At 41.0% G+C, this 12,506-nt stretch overlaps 1 protein-coding gene across 1 annotated transcript in view; it reads left to right on the top strand.

The window, feature by feature from the left end:
• Positions 1-10,050, top strand: part of TXNDC15 (thioredoxin domain containing 15) — an 18,897-nt gene extending 8,847 nt beyond the window's left edge. The window contains exons 3-6 of the mRNA XM_006866208.1: positions 2,948-3,435; positions 4,635-4,798; positions 7,489-7,619; positions 9,854-10,050. Coding sequence (XP_006866270.1) covers positions 2,948-3,435; positions 4,635-4,798; positions 7,489-7,619; positions 9,854-10,050 — 980 coding nt within the window. The remainder of the gene's footprint in view (positions 1-2,947; positions 3,436-4,634; positions 4,799-7,488; positions 7,620-9,853) is intronic.
• The last annotated feature ends 2,456 nt before the right edge of the window (positions 10,051-12,506 follow it).

A 12,506-nucleotide genomic window follows, 5' to 3' on the forward strand; every position in this document is an offset into this window, starting at 1 on the left:
TCTAAGTTGCCCATCCCTATCAACCCTGTGTACAGAGGGGATGGGAATGATCCTTACTGTAAAGATTCTTTCCCTCTTGGTTGGTATTTTAAGCTACTACAGCCGTAAGTACAGGTCAAGTTCATCAGATTGTAGCGATTTACACTTGTTTTTTTAAACCGCCCCCCTCTTTTCCTTCCTGTAGTGGGGTTCTGAACATCCAGCAATTGAAGCTAGGTCCGGTGGGCACTATCTGCAAGTTTGGGCACTCTACTTCATATTCCCTCACTTCTTATCAACTGGACGGTTCACTCTCAGCTCTAGCCCTCCGAGGCCATGTCTTTGTCCATGGGCTCAGGAATCCCCAGGTCTCACCGTACTTTGGGCCAACCAGCTCTCACCATACTCCAGGTTGATGAGGGTCTGTGTAACTTGGTCGGACTCAGCCCACCTCTTCTTTGCTGCTTTCCCCCCCCCACTTCCTCTCACCAGTAGACAACATGATTGCCAGCAAGCTTTCATGCCTGCTTATGCATTTCCTTTGAGTTTCAGTCTTTGAGGGGGGTTTGTCCTGAAGGGGCTTAATTGCTTGTCTTGATGGCTCCCTGCGAAAAACTTGCTTGTTCTTGTAGTAGCCAGTCAGACTGCTGTTTTTGTTTTTCTCTGTAAATATTCTTGACCTTTATTACGGGATACAGTTAATTTACTTGAAAAGGTTTTGACTCTTCCAGGCCTTGTTTTTAAGACTTGTTACATGGGAACAGAGTTGTATTTAGTCTAAGATTAACTGTGTTGTAACTACTGAGAGAAGTCCCATCTGTGAATTCTTCCCAGTGCCTCATGAATTAGGAGGTTTTCCAGTTTAGTTTGGGGAACAAGGTACTATTTCTGGTCTGTGTAAGTATTGGATACTGTTTTTTCTAATCTTTTTTGGTAATTCTTTCCCTGGCTTTTGGCAGTTTACTTATACACAAGCGCTGGTCAGCACTCTTTCCAGGACAAGGGATCTGCTGAAGACCTCTCTAGTTCTCCCTCTATGCAGTTCTCTCGTCTCTGGTATCCTGTTCTTGAAACTATAGTATTCGGAATCTCCCCGGACGATAGCTTCTTCTCTTCAACTGAGGAAGTCTGCCAGGCTCTGCCTGTGGCTCTCCCTCCTTGAGCCATGACTGAGAACACTCTCAGAACAGCAAGCTGGGGTTATATATGGCTCGTCTCACTTGTTTCATCCCTTTTAGGGTCATTGCCTAGTGATGTCTTTGTTGCCTGATGTAAAGCTTCTTGAAAGTGTTATTTCATATAGTATTTGTATTTTTTGGTTGTTTCAGGAGGGACAGTTAATCTGGTTCCTGTTACTCTATCTTGGCCAGAAGCAGAAGTCCCAGAGAATATTTTTGAATTGATGAACAAATTTGCAAATTTCTGTGGAGAGATTTGTGACTATTAAAAATGTGCTTGCACTAGGTAGGAAGCTCCTAGACCTATTTCCATTATAAGCCAGTTGGTCATTCACGCTCTGGTGGCATTCTGTTGGCAGATTTCATTACTGGGAGTGGGTACCCAACTAGCTGGTGAGACTGCCTGAGGGCAAGCATTGAGGTAGTCTGGGGACACGGGGCTGCCCTGTGCTCATTGATTTCCCCAGTCTGTTCACAGGATAGAGTCTGGCAGCTGGTGTTGTATTGGTGAGAGTTGAAGGTCAGGAGTCATTGCTGCAGAGATTAATGGAGATTGCTAAATGGACATACAAGATTGCTTAATCTGAGCATTTTGCCAGGACCTACCTTATGACTCCAAAGTCGGAGGAAATTCATCTTTTTCTTTCTCCAGTATGTCTTGGTCTCTATACTTCTGAGCTCATCACACTCCCAAATCTAGTAGCCCCAGGGCATCAGGAAGGCTAACAGAGTCCTATTGTCAGAGTGTACCTCAGGAAGGAGCTGCTGTGTAGGCCAAGCCTGTTGTTCCCCAGGGAGTGGAGTCTGTAAGCCATGGGCATTACGCTGAACCTCTATGAGCCTCCATTTGGTCATCTATTAATTGGGGATGGCAACCCTTGTCCTGGCCATCTCACAGAGCGGTTATAGTGTGTATAAAGATACTTTGCCATAGTAGAATCTTTGATAAAGCTATTATTATTTTGGGGGTGTTTTTATTCAAATTGGACAATGAATAAGGAAGGCCATAGAAAAATGGATGCATTTGAGTTATGGTGTTGGAGAAGAATATTAAAAGTAACATGGACTGCCAGAAGAACAAACAAATCTGTGTTGGAAGAAGTACAACCAGAATGCTCCTTAGAAGCCAATGCTGAGACGGTGTCTCTCATACTTCAGGTATATTATCAGGAGAGACCAATCCCTAGAGAAGGACATCATGCTTGGTAAAGTGGAACGTCAGGAAAAAGAGGAAGACTCCCAGTGAGATGGATTGGCACAGTGGCCGTGGCAATGGGCTTGAGTGTGTACGGTGATTGTGAGGTTGGGGCAGAACCCAGCAGTGCTTCTTTTTGCTGTGCATAGGGTCACTATCAGTCAGTGCTGACTGGACGGCACCTAATAACCTTACTGAAACAAAAGAAAATGTTAAATTTCCTAGCTGGATGTGTACACTGAAATGCTTTTGAATATAATCTAGATGACAAGCAGTAGGCTTCAAGGGAAGCCATGTATGAAGGGCTTCAAAAAGTTTGTGGGAAACTGAAAATAAAGGAATTTTTCTGTGAACTTCTGAAACCCCTTCATATTTGTGCACTTATTTGGCACTTATTGATCTCGTACTCACTGTGGGTATGCACCTACTTTCTACCTGGAGAATTGGGGGTGGCTCTTGGCTGTTGGAAAGTTTAATGGAAAGGATAACTTGTTTTCTCCATAGGAGAACATTTCATATCTGAGGAGAATGTAGGTATTCGAGGTTCATTTATTTTAAAGTCATATGTGATTGTGACTGTGCTGGCTTGTTTTGATTGCAGAAGAAAGTGGTCATATATGGTCTGAGGAGCAGCCTGCTCACTCTGTCCAGACGGGGGCTGTATATCTGACTGAGGAAGACCCCCAACATGGCCCAACGGGCCAGGACATGTCAGCAGAAGAGGACAGTACAGTGCTGGGACTGGAAAGCAATGGTGATCACATGGTGATGTTGTCTGTGATTCCGGGGGAAGCCGAGGACAAACCTAACTTGGAGTCGAGTGGTGGCACCTGCAGGGCTGGAGATGAGGAAGACTCTAGGTGCAGTCTCAGGAAGAGCCTCTTTTCTCTGGATAGCTCTGGAACAAGCTTCCCAGATAAAGAGGAGGAGGATTACACAGAGCCAGAAGTGGCAGAGTCTGAACAACCCCCGGCAGAGGAGTCCAATAACACTGAAAGTCTCAGATCTCCAAAGGTGAACTGTGAGGAGAGAAATGTGACCGAATTAGAAAACTTTACCTTGAAATTTTTAAATATGTCACAGGTAAGCAAACTCATCATTTAGAGCTTTCCTCCTTATGCTTTCATGATTTAGTTCACTGTCAACTTTCTAATGGATGGTCTTAATATTTCCTGTACTGTAAGTGGAATAGTATCAAATGGCTGCATCAGCGGAAATTGCCCCTACCTTCTATGATGTTTGTTGAGCTAGATAGTCTGGATGATAGTTTTTAGGTAGCTTAAGCCTAGGCATCCTTGGGGTAATCTCATCATTAAATCTCATTATAAAACTCCTGATGGACAGCATTTTTTGTCTTCAAAATGAAGTTCTTTATTGCAGAAGTAACTTCAAAATATCTGAAGTACAACAATTAAAGTTTAGAGCCATGGGGAAATATGTTATATTGATGAAAAGTGTCACTCTCCTCCAAAGAGTGTGAATGCAGTGCTTTCTCTGGAGTGAGAGTTGAGACAATTATTTTAAACCCAGCCACATTTTATAGGTAGCTGGGTAAATGGTGATTCCAAAGGGTATGGGGATAATGGGAAATTTCTATACAATTGTTAAGAAAACTTAAGAGGATCATGCATTACAGGCTAGTTATACAAGAGAAGTAAACCCTACTGAAAGCTCTGGTTGATTATTTTAAGTGACAGTGTGTTTATGACTCTTAGTGCTCATAGGTGCCCTACAAGTGCTGAATCAGTGCTGACCTCCCGCATCCCCCGCGGGGCCTCAGTTCTGCAGGACTGTTTAATTGGTATCTCTCAGAGCAATCAGGCAAGAGCAGTTCAAACAGTTCACATTAGGGTGGTGGCAGGGGTAGTGCACCTTAGAACTGAACTATCCTTTGGCCAAGTATATTGATCCAATTGCTTGCAGACTCCAGTCTGCTGAGATGATGATAGTTTGGGTCTGAAGTCATAGTGCTCCAATAATGCATTTAGTTTGAGTCAGGGCAGTGGTCTGCATCCAACAAGTTCCTGTATTTGAATTGATGAATTGTGAAAAATAATAAAATAGCTCTGCAGAGAAAGGCTTATAACTTGCCATTTGCTAATACTTTTCTGCTGACTCTTGAATTCATATGGTTCAAAATCCAAAAAGTCCTAAAGTGTTTACAGTATAGTGTCCCTCCTATGCCTGCCCCCACCCACCAGTTCCTCTCCCTGGAGGCACTGGTGTTATTGTCAGTTTTCCTAGGAAAATATGCTTTATTAACACGGTTTCTTTCATTATAGGACCTTATGGATTTTCTAAATCCAAACGGTAGTGACTGCACGCTGGTCCTGTTTTATACCCCGTGGTGCCGATTTTCTGCCAGTTTGGCTCCTCATTTTAATTCTTTACCCCGGGCATTTCCAACTCTTCATTTTTTGGCACTGGATGCCTCTCAGCACAGCAGGTATCTTCCCTTCGTGGGGTCTGTATCTCTATGTCTCATCCTTTTGAATGGTGGTTGTGGTTATCTGGAGGTCAGAACTAGTTACATTAGAAGCAGAGATGGTAGGCATGAACTTCAAAACTGGAGTGAAGGAGGAGAAAAGAAATGGCAACTGAGGGTGGTCAAACTCCTAAAGGAGCGGATGATACCCAGTTTTAGAGGCCTCTGAAAACAAGCAGACTGTTCTCTGTATAGTGGAATCTGGAGGTAGTTCAATTTTTTTTTCTTTTTCTCTAAAGCACAATTAGTATCACATATACAGTATTTGTTTGTGACTGAACCATAATTTAGATGCCTATTTAGTTAGTTCTCTTGGCACCCTATCTCTCTCTTGCCCCTTTCTGTGTCTGCTTAGGATTCCTTTCTTCCTCTTTTTTCTTTTTCTTTCCTTTGCTTTCTTTTCCTCTTTCCTTGTTTCTTTCCTCTTGCTTACATTTATTAAAAAAAAATTTTTTTAAGTTTTTATTGTGAACTGAGTGATAGTTTACATGGGAGAACATCAGGTTTACACCATTGTTTCATTGCAATGATTATAATCCCCTCTGTGCATCACTATTAAACAGCATCTACTTCCATTCCCTCTGTTTTTCTTTTTTTGGGAGTAGGGATGTACACAAAAACACTCAGGAATATGTAATTATTTAAACAACCAAAGGGCACATTCTGCAAGCCTCCCTCCTGGCCACCAGCACCCAGTCCCTCTCTTTCCATGAGTCCAGGGTTGCTTACATTTATTTTTGTATTCATGTGCGATACATAGCAGACACTCATTTTCATGAATTAATATAGCCTTTCAAAATGACAGCTTACCCTTGGTTCATATTTCTCTTGTGGTGCTCAGTGAGCTTTTGTCTTTGATAAATGTCAACAAAATAGATTATATAGAGCTTTGCTCAGATGTTATGGATTTCCCTTTGTAAGAATTGTGAATGTCCCTGGACTACCAATTGTGTGTCCCATGTACCACCCCCCCCCACTTCTCTGATTAAGGGGGATTCTCCATAACTGACCACAAGGAAGTGTTGTGTGAATCAATTTGAAATGGCTGGAAGATGATCAAGTTGATGATAAAACATTTTGAAAATAAGTTGAAGTTGAGTGAGTTTATTAATTTGCACTCCACTAATTTTCAGTGTGGGGAATGTTATTGCCAACATTTACCTCAAATTGTTTATGAAGAATGACATGGCCCAACAGATTAGTACTTCTCATGAAGGCATCTTTACATTGGGGAAATGTCAAAGCTGCCCCTAGGAACAGGCTGATTGGAAGGACAGTTGAGGTTGCATGTCCAGCTTTGACCGTGTCCTCCATTGCTCCCAAGCTGGCAAGCCTGACTTCTGCATCTGTTCACTTCTCTCAAGATGCTCTGGTACTGGTTCAGCATTGCTGTCCTTGGCCAGCCCCCCCCTCCCCCCCGCCCCACTGGCTCTTTACCTGCTCTATTCCTTCTTTCCTTCATCTCAGTTGTATGCCTCTCAGTGCTTGACGGTGCTCCATTGAGAGAGAGTATTCATACTTGTTCTTACATGGACTGGGACATGTGTTTCCTTCATATGCTAGTACTAAGTTACAGTGTGTCCCCAAATCCAAAACAAAACAAAAAACATTTGATGATCCAGTATTAAAAAAAAACAATCACTTGATCATCCAATGACTTAAAAAAACCCCCAACAAAAACCAAATTCACTGCCTTTGATTCTGACTTATAGTCACCCTACAGGACAGAGTAGAACTGCCTCATAGGGTTTCCAAGTCTATAATCTTTACAGAAGCAGATTGCCTCATCTTTCACCTGTAGAGCAGCTGGTGGGTTTGAACCACTGACCTTTTAGTTGCCAGCCAAGCGTTTTGCCCACTGTACCATCAGGGTTCTGAGGTCTAGGGAGCTTAAGTCCAGAGAACACACAGTTCTGAAGTGGCAGAATGGAGGCTTGAGACCTGGATGCTTTGACTCCAGAACTTATCATCACTGCGCTGTATCACAGAAAGGGGAAACAGAAAGGTGAAACCGCACAGGTCATATTACCTCCACATTACTCTGCCCTAATTGTGAATTTATGGAGTCCTGGTGTGGTGCTGTGGGTTAATGCGCCAGACTGCAAAGCCGTTTGAACTGCAAGGTTGGTGATTCAAGCTCACCAGCTGCTCCTTGGAAACCCTATCCAGGGTCGCTATGGGTCGGAACTGACTCGATGGCACTTAGCAACAACAACAATTGTGAATTTATTGGCATATTTGTCAGATCATATATTCTCTTGTGCTTTTACCATAATTTGATCTTTTTTGAGGGATGGGAATGGGCATTCTGAAGAGTCTGAAATGTGTTCTGTGACATAAATTGACACAGTGTGTTTCTCCATGAATTGGAATTTCCTGGTCTGATCTCTTAGGTCAGTTAGAAATTTAAATAGTGAAATCAAAATTGTGTCATGGGTAATTGCATATTGTAACAGAAAGCAACTCAGAGGGCAGAACAGGAATGCCCTGAAACTATAACCTTTTAGGAAAAAGGTTGAAAACAAACTTAATAAAGTTTGAGGATCACAAATGTCCTTAGGTCCCACACAGCTGATCCTTTAGCAAGTATTTCCATCCATTCTGATAAGCCCACTGTTAATTCTTTTCTGAATGATGTTTTTCTCTTGTAGCCTTTCTACCAGGTTTGGTACTGTAGCTGTTCCTAATATTTTATTATTTCAAGGAGCTAAGCCAATGGCTAGATTTAATCATACTGACCGAACATTGGAAACTCTGAAGATCTTCATTTTTAATCAGACTGGTATGTAAAAATCATACATTGTCCGAAATATTTCTGGGAGGTATATGTCTTTTGTGGGTTCTGATCTGCTGCAATTTTTATCTTAAGTGAAGGATTCAAGATTGAGATATTAACTTTTTTTCCCTCTAATAAACTTGTTGTTAGGTGCCATCGAGTTGGTACTGACTCATAGCGACCCTGTGCACAACAGAACGAAACATTGCCTGGTCCTAGGCCAACTATTTACTGTTAAATATCCTAAACACTAGCAAGCTTAACATGAATAAGTAACTTTAATGATTATGTTGTTGTTGTTAAGTGCTGTTGAGTCAGTTCTGACCCATAACAACCCTGTGTATAGTTTCCAAGGAGCAGCTGGTGAGCTTGAACCACCAACCTTTTGGTTCAAACCGGCTTTGCAGTCCAGCGCATTACCTATAGAAGCCTTTTTTTTTAGATATATTTCACACACCAATACATTTCATCTGTAAATACCTTTATATATACATTTTTTAGTAACTATTTACATAAAATACACATAAATCACACTGTACAGCATGAGGAATTTTAACAAAAAGTGAATACCATGGGTAACCAGTACTCAGATCAAGAAACAACACATTTCTAGCCCTTCTTCAGCAGTTGCCCTTCCCAAAAGATAACCACACTTTTGACTCCTATTACTAGTCTAGTGTTGCCTATTTATGAACCGTATACTAAGGAGGACATATAGTATGCATTCTTTTGAGTATGATTTATTTCATTCAACATGATTGTGAGATTCATCTGTATTGTATATAGTTTGTTTTGCTTACTTTTGTTGCTGTATAGTGTTCCCATTTATTAATCTACCAGTAGATGCTGTTCCTTAACACTTGCCAAAATATATGGCCTTACCCTTTATTCAGAGTCCTGGTGTGGCGCTATGGGTTAATGCGTCAGACTGCAAAGTTGTTTGAACTGCAAGGTCGGTGGTTCAAGCTCACCAGCTGCTCCTTGGAAACCCTATACAGGGTCGCTATGGGTCAGAATTGACTCGACGGCACTTAACAACAGCAACCCTTTATTCTGTTGATGAAAGTCTTGAGCATTAGAAATTGAATAGATTTTCTCCATTGGCAAAGTTCCTCTCCCCAAAAATATTAATACTTCAAATACAAAAAATATGAACATCCCACTTCTTCCTGAAGTGTAGTTGTTAAGCGCTGTCAAGTCGGTTCTGACCCATAGCGACCCTGTATAGGGTTTCCAAAGAGCAGCTGGTGAGCTTGAACTGCCAGCCTTGCAGTTCAAACGACTTTGCAGTCTGGTACATTAACCCACGGCGCCACACCAGGACTCCATATGTATGTGTGTGTATATACACACACACACACATATGATGGTTCAAGCTATCTAGCTGCTCCTCAGAAACCAGGGTTGCTATGAGTTCAGAATCGACGGCACTTAACAACAACAACAGCTTACATGTTATACCAAAGAAGGAACAGCTTCTACTTCTAGGAGTCGAATGCTTGTTATGAAGTGCTCAGATATCCCAAGTACTGAATTGGCATATGCTGGACCCAAATTGTCATTTAGATTGATATGGGGTGAGGGAGTCATTTTGCTCAATGCTTTCAAGAAAACCTAGGAACTAGGAGCTGCAACATCTTTGTCAATCTCTGCCCCCAGTGGTACATGGTTGTTCTAATAGTTCTTCAATTCCTTCAATAATAAATAATGTTATTTTAAAACATTATTTAAAAAAATGCATTTTGAATTTAGCATTACTTAACTTGTGGAATTGCAAGGTTGGTGGCTCAAGCTTACCAACTGCTCTTTGGAAACCCTATACAGGGTTGGTATGGGTCAGAACTGACTCGACAGCATTTAACAACAACAACAAAGCAACAACTTGTGGAAGCACTCTTCTATAGAGCCCTGAGAGAGTCTTTACTAGTTACTTGTTGAACTTTGGGCTGAAAAGAGAACAAAAGAAAATTCCTGCAAATCATTGGTTAAGAAACTTCTGATGAATTTACAGAGATTCTAGTTTTTGCTTTGAACAGCTGAATGGATTCCTGCTCCTTTGATGTGGTGGGGAGACAGGAAAGTTGCAAATCACAATGACAGGCAAGTGAAATCCACCCCAGATATACTAGCAGTGGTGTTTATATTAAGACTGCATATCATTTTGCATACCGTGCATAGTACTTAAGAAAAATTGGTGGCAGGTGCTTTTTCTGATTTGAAACAACTGATTTCTCTTTCAGGTATAGAAGCCAAGAAAAATGTGGTGGTAACTCAAGCTGACCAAATAGGCCCTCTTCCTAGCACTTTGATAAAAAGTGTGGACTGGTTGCTTGTATTTTCTTTATTCTTTTTAATCAGCTTTATTATGTACGCTACTATGCGAACTGAGAGCATTCGATGGCTAATTCCAGGACAAGAACAGGAACATGCAGAGTAATGATGGACTGAAAGTAGAAGTTGGAAACAAGAATTTCATTCTTTAGTTTCAGAAATTAATGTTAGGATTTCATACATTTTCTTCAGTGAAGTGCTGACTTGCAGCATCCTTTATAGTAAAAGAATCATGCATTTGTTCAACTACTGAATGGGTAAAAACATTATAAATGGGCATTTAAACTAGTATTGTAGTAAGCAGATGCAAAAACATTCAATGGAATTCACTGTTTTTGTTTTTACTACTTGAATGTCATATAGTATTTTAAGGGAATAACCCAGTTTAAAATGTGAAGATGTATTCTGGTGAAATACTGAGTAGAATGACAATATGCTTACTGTATGGAAGACAGAAATAGGAATTTCAGAGTACAGTTTTAGAAAGTACTTGATCCTCCATATGTCTAAGAAGGGTTTTTTGTTGTTGTTCATTTATAATTTCTTTTCTATAGTGTGTAAGCAGGAAAGTGTTGTGATGAGAAGAATACCTAGAATTGACAAGTGTGACCTCACAAGCAGTTAACTGCTACTTGCTGTCTTTACTGATGACAAATTAAAGAATACCTTGGTGTTTGTGATCTCTGATTTCCCTGAAAGAATTCAAAGTAGTTTAAGAAGTGTTTCTGGATAAGGCAGAAAGTACCTTTTCATTATAACTAAAGCTTACCAGTTCTACAGTGTACTTATAAAATGCCCATTTATAATTTTAATAGATGTCTAACCAGCATGCGTTTTTTGAACCTTAAAATGTTCTTAACACTGTGCTAAGGTTAGTGAAGTCCAAAAGAAACACAAAACACTGTCCTTGCCTGCAAGTTGATCTTAAGCTACTTCAAGACACAGTTAATAAAGAGACACAATGTAATTTATACAAACTTTTTGAAAAGCTGTTTCTAAAAGTGCCTTTAAATTCAGATATGACAGCTGATTACATAATGATACATTACTTTTATACTGATTGTTTCCAGTATTTATTTAGAGTAGTTGAATGTTCATTTCATAAAGCGCCCTAAATTGTATTAAAAGAGAACACTAGATGAGTCTCCTTCTCACAGCGATCATATTAGATGGGACTTTGCAACTTTATAGTTATGTGTCATGCTGTAGGTGGTTAATAAGTGGGAGGGCCAGAAGGAAACCGCGGCTCAGAACAATACCTTTATTTCCCTATTACAACTGAGCAAGCTGAGTCATAGAAAGATTAAATAACTTACCCAGGTTACACAGTAAATTGATGAAGCTGGGATTCGAACCTTCATATTTGTGTTTCTGTAATTACAAATATAAGGAAAAGAAAACCCAGCACCCTAGTGTTTCCATCTCTTATACTGAGAGCATCTGAGGATTACTTTGTGTGTGCCAGGTACCATTTCAAATGCTTTACATACAGTATTCGCTAAAACCAACTGGGAACCATGTCTGACTTCCAGTGGCTTCACAAGGAGGAAAGGGAATCAAATTCAAAATCAACTCAAGGTCGATACCTATGAGGTGGAGGTCAGACATGCCTCCACCCTACCACCTTCTTTACCCTATTCTGACACCAGCCATCCCTCCCACAGCACTCTCTGCTTCACATCTGGGTTCGATAAGCCACACAGAACTCAAACCAATACTCAAAATTATGGGGTTTACTAGGGAAGTGTGAACAAGGTACATTCTCCAGTCAGGAACATCTTTTCTTTGCCGTACTGCAGACATGCCTCACTCCTGTCTTTGGCTTCTCAGCCTTGTGGCCCTTGCTGTACTTGGGCAAGTATTACAAAGCTCTTTTAGCTAGTCTGTGAAAGCCCAAAGGGCACATTCTGTAAGCCATTCTCCTGCCCTTGTATACTTAGCTTTACTCAGTCCATGGGCCTAGAGTCTGCAGGTGCTCTATCTTTCCTTGTCACCGCCTCTGCCTTCACCGCTTTATTAGGTATGGATATCATGCATGTTCCACTCATGTTCTTGTCCTGGGATTGTCCATTCCTGCTTCTGAGATGGCTCCTTTTAAACCTAGCTGGATGGCAAAATTAACTAATCCCAGCCTTAAGGTCCTGTATACCTTATTTGCATGGTCCCACTTGGACTTCTGGTGTGGCACTGTTGGATCCGCACTGGACTGAGAACTACAAGGTCAGTGGTTCAAACCCTCCAGCTACTCCTCGGAAACTCTGAACAGGGTTGCTATAAGTTGTAATTGACTAGACTACACTTTATAACAATTTAACAACCCAATCACTTGGTAGGAATTAAGACATTAGAGAAAAAAGCCATCTCAAGTAAAATCAAGGTACCACACTAATCTGCACAATGATTAAATATCCTCATTTTACTAGAAGAGGAAACTGAGGTACCAAGTAACTGGGCATTCAACTTGCAGAGGTGGGAGCAAGCTTCACCCCTAGGCATTCTGACTCCAGAACATCTCCATGAGATGGTACTCTGCCCAGCCTCTAGTGCCACTAGAGGCCATCG

The sequence above is a fragment of the Chrysochloris asiatica genome, unplaced genomic scaffold, assembly GCF_000296735.1.
Source record: "Chrysochloris asiatica unplaced genomic scaffold, ChrAsi1.0 scaffold00087, whole genome shotgun sequence".
Taxonomy (NCBI): domain Eukaryota; kingdom Metazoa; phylum Chordata; class Mammalia; order Afrosoricida; family Chrysochloridae; genus Chrysochloris; species Chrysochloris asiatica.